Here is a 24,527-nt window from a genome sequence, read left to right on the forward strand (position 1 = left end):
TGAAGTGAAGCACAGTTTTCAGTGCCTACCATCTGGAAGATGGTGTGACTTATCCAATCAGGGCTAGGGCTAGGCCCCCTCCCACAGGAGGGTGGCATAATAGTGGATGTAGACATCCCAGGTAAGGAACACATTGGTCCCTACCTGTCACTCCCCTAAATCTAGTGGCACCCCCAGACCTTGAAATCAAGATTCCTGATGACCTAAGAAGACAGCGTTGCACCAGCAGAGAAGCCTACTGACACCAACTGGCTTGGCCCCAGCCCTACTGGCCTGTCTGCAGCCCTTGATGATCCTGTGCCAATAGACGACCTGTCCTGCAGCCCAGCAACCTCCAAAGCCTTGGTAGGACTGCCTGCCTTCGACAAAAATCAAGATTTCCAGTGAACAGCGGACTTGTTCAGTAGAAACCAACTTCCAAGAACTCTGCCCTGAGGAACTGCTAAACCTCAGTCTCTGCACCAAACGCCTACGGCCGAAATCCAAGTGGTCCACCAGTCCTGTAAAGGTTTCCCAGCACTTCTGAGCAAGGGTTCACCATGGGCTGACCCCAGCCGGTCTTCACCTCGAAGCCTGCAGCCTCAACTCGAAGACTCCCCCTGACCGCGATCTGCCTGGTAAGACTTTTCCAATGCCTAAGACCACCCCTGTACCCGAAGCCCTTGGGCCTTGGGGAGCTTGACCAACTGTGTCCCTACGTCTCCTACCATCTCTACATACCAGGGCAGCTGTAGATGTCTTCAACCGGCCTCCTGGACTGGACCTGCAGCCTTTCTTCAAGCCCGTTCTTCCCCATTGAATTGCATTTGGCACCCATTGCTGTGTTGGCACTCTACACCCGGCCGCCACTGTGCCCCTGAGGGTGTACGTTTGGTGCTGCCTCGTGGCCCCCCTGTGCTTACCTTAACTCCAGGAAATCGCCTCCTGACACTGCTTTACTCACCTGTGAGCAGCACAACTTCAATTACCTCCTGTCTCCATTTATTAACATAGGGTGCTTGACCACAAATTTGACCTCTGCACCTGGCTGTCTCTGTGCCTGCTGGTGGTGCAGTCTTGGTGCTGATTTGAACCTTGCCTGGTGTTGACCCTAGAACCCCAAGACTGAATTTGTAAGTCCAATACTTACTGCTAAACTGCATTCTTGTTATCCTCCCATAGCTTAACATTGCTAAACCTGAAAACTGCACTGTCCACTTTTTAAAGTGTAACGTATTTTTCCTGAAAAACGTAATTACCTTTTTGCATACATCTTGGTCTTAAAATAAAACTTGAAAGAAGCTTATTTATCTAAAATAGGCATGTGTCTCCTTTTTGAGTCGTGTCATTTATTGGTCAATGTGTGTATAACAAATGACTTAAACGCATCTGTGTTAAAGAGAGCACTTTGAGTTTACATTGAGCCCTGTCTACTTCTGGGGGAATCGCTGGTCTCTTTACACAATATACCTAGTTATTGGCATACCACACAAAGAGCCAGCTTCCTACAGACTTTATTATAACTAATTGGTTTTACTGATCTTAATATTGGTGGGGTTTGGTTACTGAGTTTTCTCCACCAGGGTGTCCTGTGAAATATCACAAGCTCTCTTATTGCAATGTCATTTTAGTGGCTGGGGCAAGGCGTTCGACAAATCCTTACGAATGTTTCAAAACTAGTTTGCTAATCACTTCAGCTGCTGTTTAGAAAGTTTCAGGGTGATTAGTCAAGCTGGTGCAGAGAAGGGGGGGGGTGCCAAAACACGTTTTCCCCATGCAATTTCTCATACGTATTTTGAACACGACTACAGCCCGAACCGCTGAACGGAAATACACCAAATGTTGCAGAAAGCTATATCTTGGTCCAGAAAGAGTGCATTTTGTCATTTGGTGCAAATCCATTCAGTAGTTTTTGCGTTGTTAAAGAGAAACAATTATATATCAAGGGACATGGAGGGTCATCGAATCCGACTGAGATCTCATGTTGAATCTGATTGGCTACCAGCCCTTCATCCAGCAAGGGCTGGAAGCCATCTTAGGGGAAAAAAACATTTAAAAGTACAAGGGAGGAGGATAGAAATGCCCCAACTCCCTAGGTCTGGTAGGCGGGGGGTGTCCAAGAAGGAACCACCCCTTTGGACAAAAACATATTTAACAATTTGTTTGCAGCGTTTTAGTAAATGATTTGAAAATCCACTGTAAACTTTAAAAAAAAAAAAAAAAGCGGGCTGCCGCGCTTGTTTTTTATATGCCCCTCAGGTGGGCCAGGTCCTGGGGGTGTATTAATGAATATAATTAAGGGGGGTGGGACATGTGGCTCCCCCTCCCCAGGCTAATTTTGCCCCCGGGACATGGCCGATATGCAGTATGGGGATTGTGTCCCTCACCCCCACCTCTAACTGGAACCATTATTAATGGCCCATCTCCCACGACCGTGCTCCTCTTGTGTCCCGAGCTGCCTACCCTCTGGGCATAGCGTGTTTGCTGTTGCTTGGTGGGAGCAGCCTTTTTATCTGTTTTCTTGCCCACTGTAGAGCGGGCTGGGACACAGATAAAACAAAATTGCTCCAGCACACAAAGGAGCAGCATTTTTTTCCGGTTCTGTATGTGCAGGACAATGTCAGCTCCCACTTTGATTTCGGGGGCATTGGTGCTCCCCACACCCCCTCCAATAACCGGACACTGGATGTCCTGAGTGAACCAGGGCATCCACCATTGACTGCCGAGGCGACGGGGTCCCTGGGGCCAAAATCGGCAGGGGGGGGGGAGGGGGCACTGTTTGACCGTGTGGGTTGGGTGCCAGCAACTGAAGGCTTAACATAGGGTAATTAAATACTACTTTTTTTTTTTTAAACAAACTTTATTGGTATTTGTATATCATTCGACTAATTGTATTAGTCAACCTTCATGCTCTTTATCGTTAACATAATAGTTATGCATGTTGCTACACAGTAGCCCTTGTTTAATCCATAGTGTGCGTACCCTGTTCTAATATATTTGTGGAATGTCCTAAGCATGTATTGATCTCCTTGTAATGTGTGGATGCCCCCCCTTTCAACTTCCCAACATTCCCCCCCTCCACCTCCTGCTGCTGTCCACTAGGAACCCCCTGCACTTCTCGCCATATGTGTGGTCAGGTCAGATGTCCAATATGTTGAGTCCCACCCATCTGCTCCGGACGGAGTACTTCGTGGCTATGCTCCTCCTGTTATTCACACTACTCCCTCCTTTCTTCTTGGTTGTTAGGGCTATCGGGTCGGGCCCTGTGGGGTGCTAGCAGTGGACTCCTGATCTTTATTTTTCATGTTGTGCGTAATTAAATACTACTTAACATTAAAAATAAATAATAAAAGTTCCCTACATAAACCAAAGGTTACAGGTAGAAATTCGCAAAAAAAAAACGTTCCAAGGATGTTAGTTAGTTTTATATTTTGCATGCAGAAAACCATAGAAATTCAGAAGTTATGGTTAAACGTACCTGAACGGACTATACCTCGTGCCCTAAGGTAACTATAACTCGTGCCCCTGCCGTGCACAGTTTTCTCATAGCAGTGATATTATCAATGATGTCATAGAAGATGTCAGGACTGATGTAATATGTGGAGTAATTACCAGTGCACAAAGGCCTACTCCCTCTTTTTTCCTTTTTATTTCAAGGGGATTGTCATCCAAGACAAACGCAAGGTCTCTATTCAATCCATCATTCCGCTAGTTCAGGGTCACCCAAAATGTTGCTGAGTTCATTGCAGGACTGTTTTATTGAGGCCCCGAATCTCATTTGATTTATTCCCTTCAACAATTTCTACAACTGTTATTGTTCATAGCAACTATTCTTGTGGTTCAAAAGTGTCTTAATTTTTTGGGGGGCACAACTTCAATAATTTCCTGCATTTACTCTTACTGTAAAATAGAATGGAAGTTGGGCGCACTGTCTATCACCATGATGAAGTACTGTCAGCATTATATATTCAAGATGTTGTTGGGAAATTATCCAAGCGAAGCTCAGTGCCCTTGCTTAACTCCACTTTAAGGAATACAAGAATGAAAAGTCCAGCTAGTGATGTGCCCTCTGTCTACATATGTGTAGCTCCACTAATTCGATTTCTTTTTTGTGTACCTCTGTCTCAGAAGCCATAAGAACAGTTTATTGGTTTCTTTTCCGCTCCGTTTCAGTGCTACATAGAACTGGGTTAAAATGTTGCTGCAACTCCCATGCTCAGGTCATTGAAAGTGATCACCACCTAGAGCGCTGTCTTCAAGAATTGATGTAGCCTCCCCATCCAGTTTTTAAAAAGCCTTGGTATTTAGTCATCCTAAAGTAGATAGTGGGGTATTTCTTGTCTTACCCATTTGGTAAGTATGACTTCTGCAAGGTTTGGTGGAGGGAGTGGCATCTTGACCATTCACTTCAATGAATGCAGTGGAGTGTGTTGTTCCTAAAGCTATTGCCTGCCAACATTTTGTTTTGCCTTGAAAGATGATCATTCAGGCAGGTTAGTAACAGCCAGTCAGCAATTGCTCAAATTTGAATAACTTATTTAGTAATTTTTTGTGGGTGGACATAAATACAAAACAAGTACTTAATTATTGTACTCTGCCTCCCATCTAGTTGCAAGATAATGCTGCAGAAGAGTACAGCTGATACCTCGAGCAAATTTTATGTACTCTTATTAACCAGCACCTGCAGTCCAAATCCTGGTTTTCTGAATACCTTTGAGAGATGCTTTATCGGGTGCATCAACACCTCAAGATAAAATGTAGGCCTTGTTGTATGCATGAGAGCCTCCATGGCGTGTGTTTTTATTTAGATTTTTGTGGACCAGAACCTTTTCCCTTGTTAGCCTGTGTAAGAAAGTGCCCTTTTCTGACATGGTTTTCCCCACGTTGTGGCTAGTATCTGATGCAACTTTGAAGTGCACTGGGTTCCTTCTAACCAGGCTCCCGGTGCCAGTGCTCCTTACCTAAAACAAGGTAACTGTTTAAATATTCCCCAGTTGGAAAGACCGTTAGCACCTTTTGTAAGTCCCAAGTAAATGGTATCTAGGGCATGGGTACTAAAGAGGGTCCCTAAAGGCTGCAACATGTATTGTGCCACCCTAAAGGACCCGCCACCAAACTCATGCAGACTGCCATTGCAGGCTGTGTGAAATTGTGCAAACAAGTGTGAAAACACTACATCGTACACACCCAGTGTGCCATGCTGACAGACACTGTATGCAGTATATGTAAGTCACCCTTACAGCTAGCCTTATAGCCCTAAGGCAGGGTGCATTATATTACTTGGTAGGGCATATCTACATGGGCAGATCTGCCCCCGTGCTGTGTAGTTCAATTGCTAGATAGTACAAGTGAACAGGGAAGCCATCCTAAGTATATGTTCTAGGCACTGGTCATTATGAGTTCCCCAGCTACATGAAGGCTTCTGTGAAACCTATGGTGTTTGGTATCAAACACTTTGTCTTAATAAATTCATACTGATGCCAGTAGTGGATTTAAAATATACACCTAGAGGGCACCTTAGAGGTGCCCCCTAAAAACCGACCTGCCTGTTATGTGCAGACTGACTGGTATCTTCCAGCCTGCCACCACAGATGAGTTTCTGACCCCCCTGGAGGTGAGGGCCTGTGTTCTCTGAGATCAGAAACAATGCCTGCTCTGGCAGGACTTGTTCACACCTCCTCCAGAAGGATGGCTAGTGAATCTGCTGCCTTTGATATGCGACCTGAGCTTCCCCTAGACCTGGGAAATGCCACCCCCTGCCCTGAGGCCTATTTGGCACCAGGTGGGAAATGAGCTATGCAAGGAAAAGTGATCCACCACCAGGCCAGTCACACCCCTGACACCAGGAACTCGGATTCCCCTTAGGAAAAAAAGACCAAGAACAGACGAAGAAGTGAGAACAGTGGACTACTGGTAGACTTAGGCCCCAAACCCTGCCTGCTCCTATCACAACAATCTGACTTGCAGCTGTGCATCTTCAAAGTCTCAGAGGGCCTACAGCACTTCACCAAGCCATCAGCATCTCACCTGAAGTGGAGGAGCCACTTTCCTGCAGGCTCTGACCACAATGTCCGGTTCACCGTTCTGGTGACCACCAGGACCACTGACACAGAAGCCCTCCAGGAGGAGGTCATCGTGCTCCATGAGGTCAGATCCGTTTCGCTGCCAAGTAACAAGACGCCAGGACCAACCAGAGCCTCCCTGCACCAATACCTAGGGTACTGGACCCCTTGCAGCAACCAGAGCTTGTTTGAAGTCCAATCTGGACTCCAATGCCAAAACCACTGACCAGCCGATGAGGAACGTCAGCATTGCAAAGGTAGCTGAATGTCCCAGCTGTCCTGTTGCCCTTCCCTCTGCAAGTCTAACCAAGAAGAATGAGTGTCTTTGATACACATGCCCAGCCGACCAAAACACTCTGCACCCTGTGCCCGGCCACGAAAACCATCCGTACCCCACCCTCCCTGCTCCCAGGGCCATCACGAACTGAGCCCTCGTTGGAAGCTCCCAGACTTCTCCCATGTCCCCTTCTGAAGCCTTTTTCTGTGTTCCCCTCTCCTCCCTGTTTGCCTATGGTGTAGCTTGTAAGGCTACCAACCCATACAGCACCTCTGCACGCAGACACACAAGGTCAGGTAAACTTGAACTGCTGTTGGTACTTTGGATCTTGGCCCCCTCGCACCTTAAGTCCTAAAGGAGACCCCCGTAATACGATTGCAGGTAATTTTATGCAGTATATGCTTCTTTCTCCATAGGAAAGCATTACCACGTAAAAACGTATTTGTGTTACAATTTTACTTGAAAGAAATTGATATCTCAGAGTACTTACCCAATTACGAATTTCTTGGCGTTTATATGTATAAAAATAACTTATTTTTCTAAGTTGGTCTGGAGTTTCTTCTCGAGTGTCCCTCATTTATTGACTGTGTGTTCAACAAATGCTTAACACTACCCTCTGATAAACCTAAACTGCTTGCCCACACTACCACGAAAGAGCGCATTTGGGATTATTAATTTAAGCCCTGTATGCCAGTGAGGGTCCTCTGGACTTTCTACATAGTGTACTTCATTTTGATACACTACATAAAAAGCCAGCTTCCTACAGCTGGCCGTTGCAGAACTTGCACCCGAATGTTGTTCAAGGTCACGGAAGCCAGCTAGAATACTTAGTAAATGAAGGAAGATTTTCAGTTAAGTAATGTATCTCTTGTAGTTTTGGTCCAACGGTGGTTTGGATTGCAGATCCCGTTTCTGCTCTGTTGCCCTTATTTGTCAGAATTTGTATTAGCTCCATAGCCAGTATTGATGGGTATATCGAGCGTCTTTTAAGGCTATTCTCAGATCTAGTCACTGGCCTCTTGCTTCTTCAATTTGCTGGGTGTAAGTTTCTCAGCGCTGCTTTGAAATCTGAGGGAAGAGTAACAGCCAAGGTTTCATGCATTTGAGTGCAGATTAGTGCATTAGGGTGTAGAACTCTACAAAGTGTGTACATCACATATAAGAAGGTTCTTGGGGTGCATTACTCCAAGGACTTCAACATTTCCAAACGGTGGCAGTGTAGCGCCGAGAACCTGATATTTAGGGCGAGGCTTAATCCATCAGATGAAAGGCAGCTATTCACTTGTGGTAACCGTTGATGTTGACTTACTTATAGTACAATACCTACTTCACGTGCTCTGTCTTGGTAAGAATTAAGATAGACCAGTCTAGGTCATTACTTAGACCTCCTGGAGATTCATTGTAGGTACTTGAGGAATTACATTTTTAGTCAGCTAATTTCTGCTGATATCCTATTCTGATTCTAAAGGCTACAAGTCAATATTTCTCTGTTGGAGGTTTAGGACTACGAAAGATAATTTTCAAGTGAAAGGATAGTGAAACTATGGACTTTCCATCCAGCACCGGTGTTATAAGCAAAATTGGTAGTATAGTACCATATTGTGAGACATTGACTCGGTTGTTGGCCATACAAACCAGTTTTGTGTGATTGGATTAGCTCTCAGTGCAAACTTGCATGTTAATGTTTTACATGACTAATTATTTGTCGTACATCTGTCAACTAACGTTTAGTGAATTTAAGGTAGAGTTCCCAGCCTTACTCTGTACTTTTCTTGTTTCATAGGACTGTTTGCAGCCGTTAAGTATGCAGGCGCTCCCTGCCCAGCCTGAAGCCTTGTGTATTGTCGAAATGGGAGGCGCAGAGAAACAAGACGAGCTGGGGGAACGTGGATCAATTGGCTTCTTGTACTTGAACATCGGACTACAGGTGAGAGCAGCACTGTACGTGATTGTGCTCTGATCTGGTGTTTGGTATCGCAATGGTTGTCAAACTTTCTATGGGGCTAAAAAGCACTCTTTTAGGGGCTGTAATGTCAGATGGGCACTATCCAGCTTTCCAAAATGTCCTTGTCTGATATAATGGTGGGGTTCCCTGCATAAAGAGAATTTTTGTAAAGTATTTAATGATTTTAAATTTCCCCTTGTACTTGAACATTGTACTTTAGTAACTTAAACAATATGACACAATGTGAGGTGACTCCAAGAGGAACATTGGCCATATCTTTCTACAAGGAATGTTTTAGATTGCGCCAAATGGTGCATTTGTGAAGCATATTGGGGCCAGTAGCCTTGATATTTCATTAGATAATATAAATATTTTATGAAGGTATTTTTACTTTCTTTATTGTTTTTTTGTGAAGTATTTTGCCATCTGGATTTTATAAAGTCGTTCAGCGAGTTAACTGAGCAAAATTTGAAACCATTCACACTGGTACGTAGGAATTCCAACAATTGTAATTTTTTTTAAATTAAGTTCCCCTCAAAAGAGAAAACGTTGTCATGTGGGCCTGCTGTTAGTCAAAGGAGGACAAACTTTAATGTGTTTTCCTTTAACTGAAGTACATGTGCTGCTGTGTACTGTTTGAAGGAAAATCAGAAGTTATTGTGTAGATTTTCTAGACTATCCATCCTTGTATTTGCTGTTTTGTATTGTAGGTTCTTCATTGATAGTAATGCATGTTAGAATAATTTCCCAGAACACTACATCATGCTGATACGTCCACATAGCAGTTGAAGAGACAAGGAGTCCCACATGTCCATTGTAGCACAGTGCCCTCAATCAATTCTTTATTCAAGATTTGGATCACAAAAGAGGTCCTCAAGATAAGTTTGGCAGTGTTACATAAATAATATACACATCCGCCAAAAACCTATCGTAGTCAAAGTTTTAAATATTTTAAACTTTTTGTGTTGCCAAAAATCCCTTTCTCAAATCTGTATTGCAGCACCGACACCTTGCCTCCTACAGCTCGAATGAGGAAAAACATAGATTGATAAGCTTACATTACAAGATTTAAAAAATACCTCCTGCCCCTTTAAAGTTCCAGGAGCTTTCATTACACAAGGTACCCTCTATTGCCAGTGGCCACTCAATCACTTTGTATTTTTTCGCTTATGTGACTGGGATCTGCTGAAAATACTCCCTTACAAACAACTTTTTGTGGTTTCAATCGATGTCTTTATTAATTTGTTTTATACCTGGCAAGTGAGTGCAGCTTTTGTTCTTAGATTTGTGCAGGGCTTCCTGTGGAGGAAGTAGGCTGCTTCTGAACCACACCAAGTGTTTGTAGTGCATCAGCCTTTTCATTCCATTAAGGAATATGGATTTTGTGAGGCGTTTGAAAGAACCCTGAAGGATTGAGAAAGGAATTAGAACTTGATCAGGCTGGAATAACTCTGGGCAAATGGAAAAGGAATCTGAAAAGCCCTCCTGGGAACTCTCTGGTTCCACAGGTAAGGTGCCAAACAGTGCAATGTACCACCACAGAGGAGAGATTCAAATAAGTGAAAATCAGAAAAAACATTGCCTCCTTCGTTTTCATCTTTTCCAAATCCGATCGTCATTGACAACTATGATGTTGAGAGCATTGAGCTTGACATGTTTGCCATTGAAGTCGTTGACAACAAGACACCTGTACCACTCTACAATGTCTTTGACAGCAGGACATCTGGTGTCGAAGAACTCCAGGCACTTAATGGCGGCTCCTTCACTGTCGATCCAGCTTATCCATTTAGAGTTGCTGCAGTATTCAACAACGGTGTCCCAGCACTTTTCACTGTTGCCCTGATCTGTGTTAATATTTTAAATGTCCGCATTTGCTTCAGTGATACCTGCGAAGCCTTTAAAGTTATCTTCTTCTGTGGATCAATTTCCTCAGCTTTCAGGGCCTCCTAGCAAGGTCATCACAAATGATGACCTCTAAAGACTCATACACAACCTCTTAATTTGCCACATCTACCCAGAATGATGTCAGGGCTCATGTCCAGACTTCTCACGGCAGATCTCAGAACTGTTATTTTTAGCAAAGGTTATAAGAAAGGATGCATCTGCTCCTGAAACCTCTGCACCACCTAATAAAGAAAGCAAGAGGCTGGAGGTGGTGGGAAGGAAGATATGTAGAGCAGCGGTTACATCCCTGAAAAATCCCTCTGTCCTCTTTCGATACTATGAAGAAATGGTCAGATTGAAAAATAAAGCAGACCTACTCAAAGCAGTTAATCTTGAAGAAAGGTAAAGGTTCGAGTTCCTCAATAGAAGGGGAACTCTGCACGCTGCTGTGGGATGGAAAGGCCACCCTGGTGGCTCTGAAGAAACTTACGATGGGGTGGCATAGCATACGACTGTCGGCACAGCTGGTGACCGTTAATCAGTGGATGTACCACCTCCCTGACGACCAAGCATGTGCTCTCGACTGATAAAAAAACAGACAGCTCCGGTTACCTGGGGGCTTTGTATAACAGTGACAGGAAACGCAAACAGAAATTCTTTGGACCCACCCAACAAACATTGTCCAGATGGTGTATAGTACCTTCCCGCCTGGGCTGGACGGGCATTCTTACGAAGGTGACACCACTGTGGTACACGCAGAAATTGGGTATGCTGTGCCACCAGCCCGGGTTCGACAAGTGGGATCTAATAGGGATCTCGGCAGTGAAGGACCTGGTCAAGAAAGGGGCCATACTAACATTTGGGGGGCTTCAGAGCCAATATAGTCTGGCTCAGGGAGAGTTATATAGGTATTTGCAAATTAGACACGCGCTCTCGGCGGCTCTTCAATCCCTTAAAGACATACCTGACTCGTCTCCATTGGAAGACCGGTTGTTAGACGGACCTCTGAGTTCCAAAGTGATATCCCTCACATATAAGAAGCTGTGTAATAACCTACCAGACACCTTTCCAAAGCTCGGGGAGCGGTGGCAAGAGGACCTGGGCCTGATAAAAGTGATGACTGGCAGGAGGCTCTTGTGTCCCCTCGAGAAGCGGCCATCATGCTTAAATGTAGGCTCATACAGCTCAGGATGCTTCATAGGTCATATATGACAGGGAAGACCTTGCCAAAAATAGGTTCTAGACCTGACGATTTATGTTTGAGGGGGTGCGGACAGCAGGCCACCTTATACCATTTTCTGTGGAGCTGCCCGAGAATACATACACTTTGGGAGGGAGCCTCAGATCATATGCGGACGGCCTTGGGAAAGGAGTTAGTGCTGACACCACAATTGGGACTGCTTAATATATGGGAGGCACCAGATCTTACTGAAATTGAACAGCAATTCACAACACTGGGATACACGTTAGATAAACGGGAATTGGCGTGAGAATGGGGGGGTCAAACCCGCCGCTCATCACCGGGTGGGCAAAAGAATTGGACAGGTGCATGCTGGCGGTGACAGAGGTATTTGTGGCTAGGGGGTACCCCAAAAAAATGTGGCCGGAAATGGTCATTGTGGAATAAATATCGTGGAGAACCTTGTGTATCCCTGTGGTGGAATTGGAGATGCGGAGGAATACTGAGAAATGTGTTGATATGTGACAAATAATCTACATTAATCCTTGCCCAAATGATCTCCTGTTTGATTTGACAATGTTGTCTACTTCTGTATGTATGGCTGTAACAACCAATAAACAAGTTATAAAAAAAACACAAAAAAGTTCAAGGTCCTGTGTAAACCTGAGGACTGTTGCTACTACCTTAGGAAGTTAATGTCCCCTTGCTGGTCCTACCAGAACCATAGGTGGTATATTTGGCTCTACTGCTGCTATCAATTGAAAGTTTCTAAGAACAACCACCTCTGACTCCTCAGTACCTCCCTTCCACTCCTTTTTGTTCAACATACCAGTTGGTGGACTGATAAGTTTTCAACCAGAAGAATGTGAAACTTAGACAAGTGGGGCCACATAGTGTAAAGCATACAACTTCTGATTCCACCAAAGCTAACTTTGAGTTTCTATCAGTCACCCTGGGGAAAAATCTCCATATTATTAAAGAAGTGGGCAATCCTGCCAGTTTCTTCCCTTGCTCAAGGGGAAATGAATCTATTTGTTATTTCCCGATTATGAAAAAGGGTCAGAAAAGAGAATTCAGACCATTATTGGATCTACCAAAGACAAACCAGTGTCTCAAAAGGGCAAAGTTTTTCATACAAGTCCCCCATCTTATATTTCCTTATCTCAGAAAAGGCGATTAGATTTTAGCCATAGATCTGCTTGATATATGCTTCCTAATTCCAATATCCCAAAATATAGGAAGTATAAGAAGTTTGTAGTTGGAAAATCTCCTTATCAGTAGGCTGTCCTTCCCTTTGGTCTGAAATCCACTCATCACATGTTTTTAAAATGCATGGCAATTTTGCTAGCCCACCTACGTATTCAGGGAATTTGTTTGTGTCCCTAGACTATTGACAGATAGAAGTACTCATTGCACACACAGCTGAGAAGGACTTCATGGCATCAAAGTCTAATGATCAGACAAATTCATTGCATCGCTTATTCAAGTTCTACCCAATCTGGGAGCAATACTACAAACAGTACAAAGAAAAGGGGTTCCTTCAGAGGAGAGTGCTATCAATTTGGAAGAAATTCCACCTTCCAAAGAGTGCCACTCCAACAGCTCGCCGTACCTTATCCCCACTGGGGTCAATATATTCCTGCATTTCAATTGTCCTGAAAGCAAGGCTATCTATATAAAACCTCTCTAGCAGTGTCTGGAAGATCAGTGGTTTCAGGAGAACAACAGTCTTGATGACAAGCTCCAAATCTCATGGTGCAAGGGAGCATTTTTATGTAACCGAGTCCCTTTTTAACAGAAAGCCCTGTCTGTTCGAGTCCAATGGTCAGAAAAGGGAAATTCACATCACATAAATTGCTGAGAGCAGTCCATCGAGCTCTCAAGGTATCCGATCATCTCTGATCTTGAACATTGTTGTTTATTATTCAAATGGCCAATACAGTGACATGCACTACAAACAGCCATGGGGTCATGAGATTGATATCTCTCAAACTACAGAGGATAGTATTCTTTAGGGTGGGTTAAATAATGCTTTATAGGGAGTGATCAAGCAGATTGCCTGATGAGGGGGAGAGCAAATGATAAATCGCTACTGCTCTACATGCTCAGTCTGTCTCCGACAGTGTAGAGGAGCTGCAGTTTGTGTACACACTTCTTGAGCTAGTATGTTTCATTGCGGTTTGTGCACCCAGACTAAAATAGGTAGCCGCAGTCTTTCACTTCTCTTTTGGCTTTCAGAGCAGCATCTCCCTCGTTGGCATGAATAATAAGCCTGACCGCTTTCTTGCTGTACTCTAACCTTTTTGGATCCCAAGTTCAACAAGTTTGTTGCACTCTAAAGAACTGTGCCTCTTATCAAAGAAGGGCTATGCACAACTCTGACTAGGCTTCCACAACCGCTGCATTGTGCGGTCCTTGGCATGGGGTTTAGAAATGATAAATGCTTGATCTCTGAAGAGGGTCAGTGCTTTGATTGAGGAGCACAGTTGTAATCCTGGGCATGTCATCCCTTTCAAAATAGCAAGTGCGCTGGCATGAGCATATAGCAGTCTTTTTGTATCGCTTGTGTAGCACGTTTCACTGAAAAGAAAGGTCCGATCCATGAGAATTTCTGATCTGAAGCAGCCCTTTACGAACCGGAGGAAAACAATTAAGGCATCCCCATTCTGTCTTTTTGCCTTGTCTGTGCATAGACAGATGGGTCTGCAACTGCTATGATGTACCAATATCTATATTTCGGTATAGTTCTCATAATGCAAGTCTACTCTCACATACAGGAACTTAGCAGCTCCACAGTTCCCTAAATGCCAACATGCACAAATCTCTCCTTTCAGTCTCTGGACACCCGTGCAGCTCACCACATGTACATCAGTGATCACAGCATTTCCTTGTATTCCATTTCTGGTATCCCACTTGAAATACCACCATTCACCTGTGACCAGCAGCAGCACCTCTTACGGATCTACGACTTTTACACATCTTAACCAAGGCACTATGATCTGCAGCACCTGTTGGGATTCCTGTTGCACTATTGCACTGTTCGTTCTTGAGATGTAGGACTCCATTACTAGTTGCATCATGTAAATCTGCCTATGGACCATGGTGTTAGCCTGCCACATGTGTGGCCACTTTTTTTACCCACCTCATGTGTGGCCACTTTTTTTACCCACCATGTCGAAGCCATGTATAGCAGCTTAATGCCTTTGTACTCTCTTCCATATAGAACGGAGTATTATTGCGAACAGTACTGGACCCTGTCACCGGAGACCTGTCTGACACCAGAACCAGATACTTGGGCTCCCGTCCTGTAAAGCTCTTCCGTGTGAGAATGCAGGGGCAAGAGGCGGTAAGTGTTTTTTTTTTGTTTTGTATTTTGTGGGGACATTATGCGTGGTCATTCCCCCAAAAGAAGTCAGCAGAAATCCAAGGCCACGTTCTGAGAACCATTTGTTCTTTTTCCTACCTTAATAATAGTTGATTTTTTGCAGATGTTCTTAAATTAACCTTTCTGTGCGAGTGGCTACCTTTAGGATGTGTGCAACCTCGAGCCTGCCTCAAGTTGGTACCTTATCTAGTCAAAGGGGCCAGCCTGTGAATTCAGTCTGTACAACCTTTATTCCTTCTTATTCTTTTGTTTTGGAATAATGTAATATATGGCTTTCCCTGAAGCGTCCTTTTGAGTTATAAGATTTATCCATACGAAATAACTGGAGGGAGTGCATTCAGTGGTAGTACTGATGCAATGGATGTCCAGCCAGACATTGGCCAGACCTTATTCTGTGTTGTGGCAGTCTGTTTTTATGCTCCCACTCAGTAAGTTAGAGGTGTTCCTCAGCACAACCATCTTACTCCAGTGTGTGATATTTACACATTGTGGCTGACTGTTGATTATCTTTGCTTTGTTGCAGGTGCTGGCCATGTCAAGCCGCTCGTGGTTGAGCTATTCCTACCAGTCCCGCTTCCACCTCACACCTCTGTCATATGAGACATTGGAGTTTGCCTCAGGTTTTGCCTCCGAGCAGTGTCCTGAGGGCATTGTTGCCATTTCCACCAACACTCTAAGGTACATGAGATTTGGGGTCTGAATGTACATTGGGTTCTGAGACAAAAAAAAAGTAAAATAATTAGTTTCAGCTTTATTTCCTGAGGAGCTGAGTGTTCACTCTTCAAGCATGTGCTGACCTTGAATACCCTTGTTGTGTCTGTTCAGGTTCCTGATAAACTTTACATTTCAAGCCCAAATCTTAATCATTTCTACTTATATGGTCTTGTTCCCTTTAAAATATTTACTAAAAGTGCATATTAAAGTACCTAAATAGATTTGACACTTGATACTTTTGCACTAGTGCCCACACCCACTCAGATTCCACGGGCGTACTCCATGTTAATGTGCTTAGGTGGATGGCCTTGTGTGTTGGCTGCTTTCATGAAGAACCCTCAAGTGCCTGCTTTTTCTTTAATTTCATCTTTTTTTTTAACTTTGCGATTTCTCCAGTTTTACTTTGATTTATTGAACACTTTTAGAATCTGGTCATTTGCAGCATGAAGCCTGCGGATTGGGCGATTGGTGCAGTGTAGTTTACCCCATGCTAGTCTCCTACAGACAGAGTCCCAGAGAGGTGATGACCCCTGCCACATATTTCTGCTCTCTGTTTGCACGGCATGTGTGAGAAAGTGCCTCTTTTGACATAGTTAGCGACCCACTTTTTGCCTGGTATTGATGTGGTTTTGAGTGGCAGGGACCCTGTGCCCTACAATCGGGTACCCTGTGCCAGAGCTTCTTCCCTAAAAACTATTGGCCCCCCTGTAAGTCCTTGGTAACAGCTACCTGGGTACGAAGAGCATTGGGACTGAAGAGGGTCCCCTAGGGATCTCTCACCTAAACCATGCAGACTGCCACTGCAGCATGAAGGGCCTGTTGCAGACAAAATTGACATGGCACACTAACAGGTAGCACTTCCGAAGATATAGGTAACTCGCCCCACTAGCAGGCCGTACCAGCCCTCAGGCAGGGTGCACTGTCCCAAGTGTGAGCAGATCTGCATGCGCCGAAATGACCCTACATCATTGGGGTCTACTCCGTAATATTGTAAGTGCCAGGGAATCCATAGAGAGTATGTGGGCTGGAAATTCGACAGCTCGAGTTCAAGAGCACCATGGTGACACTGAACACAGGAGTGTTTGGTACCTAATTACTCCTCGCAATAAACCCACAGTGATGCCAATGTGGGATTTATTGTAACTTGTACGCGAAGTCACGGAACAAGCTTCCCCTTCATCTCCGGACCTCATCCTCGCTATTGGAATTCAGGAAGGGACTCAATACCTGTCTGTTCAACTGAACCTTTCCTATGCATCAGGTTCTCAGTGCCTGGATACTCTCATGGGCGATTAGTTATGCTTTAGAAGTCCTGCTTGATTGATAGACCTATGTTTAGCACCTCACAGTAAATCAATGGGGGGAAAAGTGGTTGCGCAGTTTCCAAGAATTCTGACAATGTTCTATCACAGCAAACACTATATAAAAGATGTTACAATAGATAAATGTATTGCATCCTCGCCCTTCCTTTTGTGTCCGGATTCCTTGCCTTCACCCTTTGTCACATTTGCCTTCTCCAAAATGTTTTCAGTAGCAATTCAGGGTAACTAATAGGTGCCACTGCAAGAAGCTGAACATGTTCCTGCCAGCCTACTAACTGAAAGCTTTTAACAGCCCTAAATTATGTTCAGTTTCGTCCTTTTACCATCAAATGCCAAATCAAAAAAAGAAAAACTGTTCTTATTTTGCGGGCTGTTCATTTGAAATTAATCTCTTTCCTGGTACTAAAACCAGAAAGCAAACTTGATCTGTGTCTAAGTAGCATTATTCTTTAGTTCCCATGTTGGTTTTAGTCATATGCTTGTTTTTAAACTACATGCATTCATGTGATAGTAAATCCATTCCAGCTTCATATGATAATTTCCCTTACTCTTCCTATAGGATTTTGGCACTTGAAAAGCTTGGTGCAGTGTTCAATCAGGTGGCATTTCCACTACAATACACACCCAGGAAGTTTGTCATTCACCCTGAGAGCAATAACCTCATTATCATAGAGTCCGACCACAATGCATATACTGAAGCCACCAAAGCCCAGAGAAAGCAGCAAATGGCAGAAGTAAGTACTGGGAAGGGCAATATCCTTCAAGTGGTCAACAAGTTTTGTGGTTCCAAGTTGTCACAGAATAGAAGCTGTTGGACTTGGGTATTTTTGTGGACTGCATGTTATCAATTTTGTTTGCAGAGGTTTCACAGCTCAAAATATATGTTGGGATTTGCTTGAAGGCAGCTGTCGTAGTTATTGATGCTTTAAGGCGTGATTGTCCCATAGCCTTTTTTAAGGCATTTGGCCTGCAGAGCGCTTCTGTTTTTGGATAGATTCGTAGGAAAAACTGAAGATGAAGTATTTAGGAGATTAAACCATGCCTTTTAGTGTAAGCAGTGGCCATTGGGTGTAATCTGCAGAAAGTCTCACTGAAAATTAACTTCGATATAGAGTTATGCTAGATTGAACTCCACTTTCGAACAGGTTTTTCAACATCTTCCTCTATGTGCAAAACAGTCACCGCCAATGCATTATCGACAAGACCAAAATACTACTTTTCATCAAATCTATTCTTTCTCACAAAATAGTGGCCCAACTCCATCCTCGGCCACTGTGGAGGTAGCAAAAAACCTTGGAGTCAAATTTGATACTGATCTTTCTACCCACAAGCCTCGGAGGTGACAGGCAAGTGTTTCAATCTTGTTAAATCCCGCCAAAAATTATTTCATTTCCTTCCTCTTGGCACTAGGAAAACCAAAGACTTCGCCCTAATCACGTCAAAACTCAACTGCTGCAAAGTCTTTAGGCAGACTGCCCCCAAACACCTAATTCACAAGCTCCAGATAGGACAATATGCAGTAGCTAGACTGGTGTTGCAACTTCCTTTGAGGAGCTCTGTGTCAGTCATCCTAAAAAAATACTCCACTGTTTACCCATCCTCAAAAGAATCCTATTTTAAATTCTACTGCTAGTTTTCACAACCTTTAAGTCCACCGGACCCAAATATCTTGCGGCCTGGTTTTTATCACTATACAACCCGGAGAACATTAATATCTTCCAACGCCAATCTTTTGAGGCCCCCGACATTCAGATTGAAATCCAGAGCTGGAAAGTCCTTTAGGGTGCTGGGCTCCAAAGCCTGGAACCAACTTCCCAGTTCCCTCTGTTTAATTGAAACCAAAGAAATATTCAAAAAATGTTTAAAGGCTTGGCTGTTTCTTGCCCCTGATGCACTATGTCACTCCCTTAACTAACCCAATTAGTGCCTTCAAGCAAGTACGAGTGACCGAGTGCTGTACAAGTGCATCATTCATTCGTTCATTGAGTGCGACTGAGAAATAAAGCCAACTTATGACCTTTGCCAGTCATCAGCCTCTACATCCACACTCCACTATTAGAAACTTTCTTTTAAGTGTCTTTCAGAGGGAAAGCTGCTACTGAAGGAAGAGGATTGAAGCACTGTATACCTTTCATATATAGTGGCAGTTTACCTGAGTGTACCTATGTGAGATTATGTTGAAATGTAGTCGTTGACTGCCTTTTCCTGTGTTACAGTCCTCCAAACTTAAAAAGGATATTGCAGTTCCGTGAAGCTGAACAGGTGGCTCGGAGTGCATGTGTAATTCCTGATGATTAGGTTTTTCTGTCAGTTTACATAAATTGGGGCTGTGCTGGTCCAGGCGCAGTTATTAGATTCTAACCTTGTTGTTTTCTAGGAAATGGTGGAAGCTGCAGGAGAAGATGAACGGGAGCTTGCTGCTGAAATGGCTGCCGCATTCCTGAATGAAAACCTCCCAGAATCCATCTTTGGAGCCCCAAAGGCAGGAAATGGGCAGTGGGCATCTATTGTGCGAATAATGAATCCCATCCAAGGCAACACCCTAGATTTAGTGCAGCTGGAACAGAATGAAGCGGCATTCAGGTATGAAAAAAGAGGCAAGCAGTGTTTTTCAAGTATTCGTCTGTTGGTCAGAGCAAATGTGCGTAATGCTTTCATTAATGTTTTTTTCAAATTACATTCATGCTTCTTCCTCTTACACTGTAGGTATTTGTGGTGATCTAGTCTCTTTATCCTGTGATTTCTTCACTCCACAAGAGGAACTGAATTGTATTTACATAATATACCAAGGGGGGATGGCAGAAATTTAAAAGTCTGCAATACAGTCTCCCTTCAACAACGCTCAACAAAAATTAAGGCAAACCAAACTCATGTGGCTGATACTGATGAAGATTGGAGAAACATCAGTCGGGATACTCTGAGATGGTCCCTATTTAGGATGTAAAACCCTCACCAATCAGTGGTGGCATACTTGATCACCGGGTTACCTCCTCATTTAGACCAGACATCATATCTCTCTGAAAATGCACATACTGATCAGAGATTTGCTGAAAATCTGCCCCCCCCATACTGGAAAGTAAGACTTACGGGAAACCCTAGAAGGGGATCTAACCTGTTGGTAGTGTGGTATAAGATTACAGGGGGAGTCAACCAATCAGGAATTTGTTGAAGATGCCCTCAGTAAAATTAAAAATGTGAGAAATGGTCGCTTGGGAAGGATTATTGTTCCCTTCATCTGCTAGTAGTAGGCCTTGGGAATTGATAATCTAGTTCAATCATCCTTTTCTCTCTGGTTATTCTTAAGATCCTTTATTCAGTGCATAAGTTAAAAAGGAGCTCCAATCAGTAGGCTTCCATTCAGAGTGGTACTATACCTGATGCAACTGCAGCCTTTTTATTTTTTGCATTATTTTAACTCCTTGTTTGGGAGGGAGTCTGGAGGGAGAGTTTAAAGTGTTCAAAGATCCAGTATGGGAATATTCAAAGGCATGATTTTATGGTGGAACAGTTTTTGAAAAAGCACTTTCTTCTGTTTTTCTGCATTTATTTATTATTGCCGGTTTCATGATTACTTTCTTATTGTTAGATTCTTGTTCTCCTCTTTCCCTCCTCCCCTCCCCCTTCTGCTTGAAAATGATGTGGTTTTGGTTGAAGTGCACAGTCCCAGACCACAATGTCCCTTCCAACCAGGTCCCCTGTACCAGTGCTTCTCTAAAACTGTCCTACAATTGTCCCTTCAGGCCCCTGTACGTTCCTAGTAAATGGTACGTGAGTATCTAGGGCATTGGGACTGAAGAGGGTCCCCTCATCTAGGCCATGCAGCCTGCCACTACATAATGCATGGCCTGGTACAGATAGAACAACAGTCGACATGGCACACTGCTTGTGTGCCATGCGAACTAGCACTGCCTATGGTAAGTCACCCCTTTAGCAGGCATTACAGCCCTAAGGCAGGGTGCACTATATCATAAGTGTGGGCATATCTGCATGAGCAGATTTGCCCCTACAAAATTTAAGTCTCTTCTTAGACATTGTAAGTGCCAGGGAAGTCAGAGAGTTCTTGGACTAGAAACGTAACAACTCGAGTGACCCAGCCCCATGACTGCTTCTCTGAAACCAGTAGTGTTGATACCAAACTACTCCTCTCAATAAACCCACACTGATGCCAGTGTGGGATTTATTGAAATGTACTCGGAGGGCACCTCAGAGGTGCCCCCTGAAAATCTACCAACCCTGGTGTGGTCACTGACTGGCTTTAGGCAGCCTGTCACCACCAGATGTGTCTGAACCCCTGGGTCGAAAGCCCCTGCTCTCTGGGACCAGAAACAAAGCAAATACTGGGTAGAGTTGCCACACCTCCCCCAGGATGGGTACAGTGCTCGAGGGGGAAACTTCAAAGCCTGCCACCTTTGTAATGCGACCCCCAGCCTCTGCTGCGAGCAGCAGATGGCATCCCCGGTTTACACTCCCACTTTAGGTAGGAAAACCGGCAGTAAAAACTAGGATGAATAGTTAGTGTGCTTTTCTTTGCTTGTGTTTGCTTTGTTCGCCCTAAGTTGGCAGGGTATGCCCAGACGTGGGACCCTTGCCACTGGATTCAAGCTAGCCTGGCTGATGAAGGGTTCTACCCAGAAACCAGTCCCAGGATGCTTGTTTCCGGTTCTGGGAAGACCAGGCTTGGCAGATCCACCTGTACTGTTCCCATGAGGCACAGGGTCAAGAATGATTTGCATATAGCTGGGTCTAAACTGAGGTGGCGAAGTGAGCTAAAGAATGATGATGGATTCAACCCAGATCGGTGACTGGGGGTGAGTGTCTGAAAAGTTTCAGCGCTCCGTCCATCACCTTGTTTGCCTACCTCTTCCAACTCCACCCTTGAGGTGAAGGAGGCGAGGTGAAGCACATCTTTCAGTCCCCGCCATCTTGAAGTTGGGGGGACTCCTCCAATCCGGGATAGGACTGTGCCCCCTCCCACAGGAGGGTTGGATAATTGAGGGTATAGACACCCCAGGTAAGGTGCCCGTTGATTAGCTTTACCGGTCACTCCCTTAAAATGCCCCTAGATCTAGTATTTAGGTCGCTCCCCAGACCCTGTAACTGATTCCTACCAATCTAAGAAGATGCCGTGCATAGTATGAAATGAAATACCAGCATTTGTAAAGCGCACAGCTACCTCCGCAGAGGTGTCCCGGTGTTGAGGACCGTCAGGAATATTAAGTGAGCTATTGCCGTGTCACATGGTGCTGGGCTAACCTGCAGTCGGGGATCGAACCGTGAACCCTGTGGTCTGGAGTCGGGCACCCCGGCTGCTACGCCACACCTCTTCCACAGAGTAGACTGTCGACGCCCACTGACTTGGCCCCAGCCCTACCGGCCTGTCTGCAGCTTTAAAGACCCTTCGAAAAGAACGACATCTGTCCTGCAGCCAGTTCCCTCGACAACCCTAGGATGACTGCCTGCCTTAGAAGAAGACCAGAACTCCCGAGGCCAGTGGCTCTGCCCACAAGAAAGCAACATAAAGGACTCTGGTGCACGCTTTATCCGCAATGCCTGACCACTCTGCACCCAACACATTCTTCCTGTGTCTGGGTGGCCCACTGATCCAGAAAAGGTTCCCCAGCAATTTCAAGTCTATTGTTGGCTAACCCCTCCTGGACTCCATGACACAGCCTGCAGTATGAATCCAAAGGCTCCCCCAACCGGCTCTAGTAAGAGAAACCTGATGTCAAAAGACACCCCTGCACCCAAAAACCCTGAGCCTTGAGCAGCACGACTGACGGTGTCCCTATGACCGACAGCACCCCAACTTACCTCTGCGGTCGCTGATTTCCTTCGAGCAGCCTCCAGTTCGCCTGGTTTCCAAATAGTGTTGCTTCCTTGAATTGCAGTGGGCTCACAACACCGTGTTTGCTCCCTGCATCTGGCTGCCCCTGTGCTGCTGCTGGTGTACGTTTGGTGCTGCCTTGTGGGCCCCCCGGGTTTGCCTAAACCTCCAAAGTTTGAGTCCTGCAACCGCTTTACTTACCTGCAAGCAGTGTGTCTTCAAGCACCCCCCTTCTCTATTGGGTAACATTAATGCTGATCTTCAACTTTGACCTTTGCACCCGGCCACTCTTGTGCTGCTGCTGCTGGTGCAGTGTTTACCTGAACCTTGCCCTCTGCTGCCCCTGCAACTCGGAAGGCTGGATTTATACGTTGTTCGCTTGCCTGTAGAACCGCATTATTGTTTGCCTCCATAGGTTAACATGGCAAAGACTGAAATTGCACTGTCCACTGTTGCAATGGAAAATAATTTCTATTTAAAAACACTTGGCTTTTTGTGAAGATCTTGGTTTTAAAGTAAATCTGGAGCAAAGCTCATTAAAAAAAAATTGTGTGGATCTCCTTTTTGAGTCGTGTCATTTATTGGTCATAGTGTGCACAACAAATGTTTTACACTCCTCTGTTAGGCCTAAGGCTGCATGCCCACGCTACCACAAATGGAGCTCTTTGGGTTTGCATTGAACCCTGTACACGGCAGCTTTTCAGTGTTGCATGTTCTGGCAACTTGTGATCCTAGAGAAGATATAGTAATGTGTTTGTTTCTCATTGGACCTGTTGCCAGCCAACCTGCTTGTGGGTTTTTGTCTTGTCCTTGAATCTGCTTGAGGTGGTCTATCATTACTGTGTTTGGTTCTGTTCTTAATCTGCAAACCTGTTTTGGGGCTTTAAGTATTAAGGGGGCTCTTAAACCTGTGCCTTTTCTTTTGCACAGCGTTGCAGTCTGCAAATTTAGTAACAGTGGTGACGATTGGCATGTGCTGGTGGGCGTGGCCAAAGACCTGATCCTCAATCCACGATCCGTTGCTGGTGGCTTCATCTACACCTATAAGCTTGTGGACGGGGAGAAGCTTGAGTTCTTGCACAAGGTGAGAGCCTCTGATACATTGTTGTCTAATTCAAAGAAACTATTGGACGATGGAGTCCTCTGCATAATTGGTCTCCGGCATTTGTAACATATCAGTAGCGATTGGCTTCGTACTGGTAGATCATTAGGCCCACAAATAAGCTTGAATATTCTTTGGATCAGGTAGCTTTTGCTGTTGATGCACAGCCTAACTCGGTACCAGGCGAGGAACGCGTGTGGCCTCTTGACTTGTGCCTTGTAAGTTTATGTGACACCTCTTGCTGGTGAAGTGAATATCCTATTTTGCTGAATGTCATGGTTCACATTTAAAGGCAATGTTAATTAATGTCTACGAAACCAAACTCAACCAGACTTAAACATCTTTCCCATCCTGTTGTGTCTGTGACAGGTTTGTGACCTCAGTAACATGAGAGCACTGTGTAATGTAAAGCATATTCATTGTAAAACCCTTTGGGAATCCATGCTGCCCACTGCCATCTATGACATGGGGCTGTAATCTAATCAACTGCATGTGTGCTTCAGAAAAGATCCACATGTCAGTTTAAACCTTTTATAATAGTGGCTTCATGTGTTACCCTCTCTGCCTTCCCATGCTTTAGGAAATGTAGTGCCATCAGAGAAAACGACATGAAGATTAATGTATGCTTGTGCTACTTCTTGACTTAATGAAGATAGGTTAGTGTTTGGCTCCAATGATGCTGTGAGGGTACACCAGTTTCTACTGTAATGTTAGCCAGGAGAAACAAAATAACCCTTTTTGTATTTTGTTATTTTGAGGACATGCAAACTCACACTTTCATTCATGTACCCATCATCAGCACATGGTCATCCTTACTGTCAAGGCAGGTTTGGACTTGCATTTTCCTTTCAGC

At 44.6% G+C, this 24,527-nt stretch overlaps 1 protein-coding gene across 5 annotated transcripts in view; it reads left to right on the forward strand.

The window, feature by feature from the left end:
* The window catches only part of SF3B3 (splicing factor 3b subunit 3), a 126,519-nt gene that overhangs the window by 73,322 nt on the left and 28,670 nt on the right, over window positions 1-24,527 (forward strand). For all 5 annotated transcript variants that reach the window (XM_078671197.1, XM_078671198.1, XM_078671195.1 and 2 more), the window contains 6 exons: window positions 8,102-8,245; window positions 14,551-14,673; window positions 15,236-15,390; window positions 17,308-17,482; window positions 19,126-19,331; window positions 23,503-23,656. In XM_078671197.1, coding sequence (XP_078527323.1) covers window positions 8,102-8,245; window positions 14,551-14,673; window positions 15,236-15,390; window positions 17,308-17,482; window positions 19,126-19,331; window positions 23,503-23,656 — 957 coding nt within the window. The remainder of the gene's footprint in view (window positions 1-8,101; window positions 8,246-14,550; window positions 14,674-15,235; window positions 15,391-17,307; window positions 17,483-19,125; window positions 19,332-23,502; window positions 23,657-24,527) is intronic.

Source organism: Lissotriton helveticus, chromosome 12 (genome assembly GCF_964261635.1).
Source record: "Lissotriton helveticus chromosome 12, aLisHel1.1, whole genome shotgun sequence".
In the NCBI taxonomy this organism is placed as follows: Eukaryota; Metazoa; Chordata; class Amphibia; order Caudata; family Salamandridae; genus Lissotriton; species Lissotriton helveticus.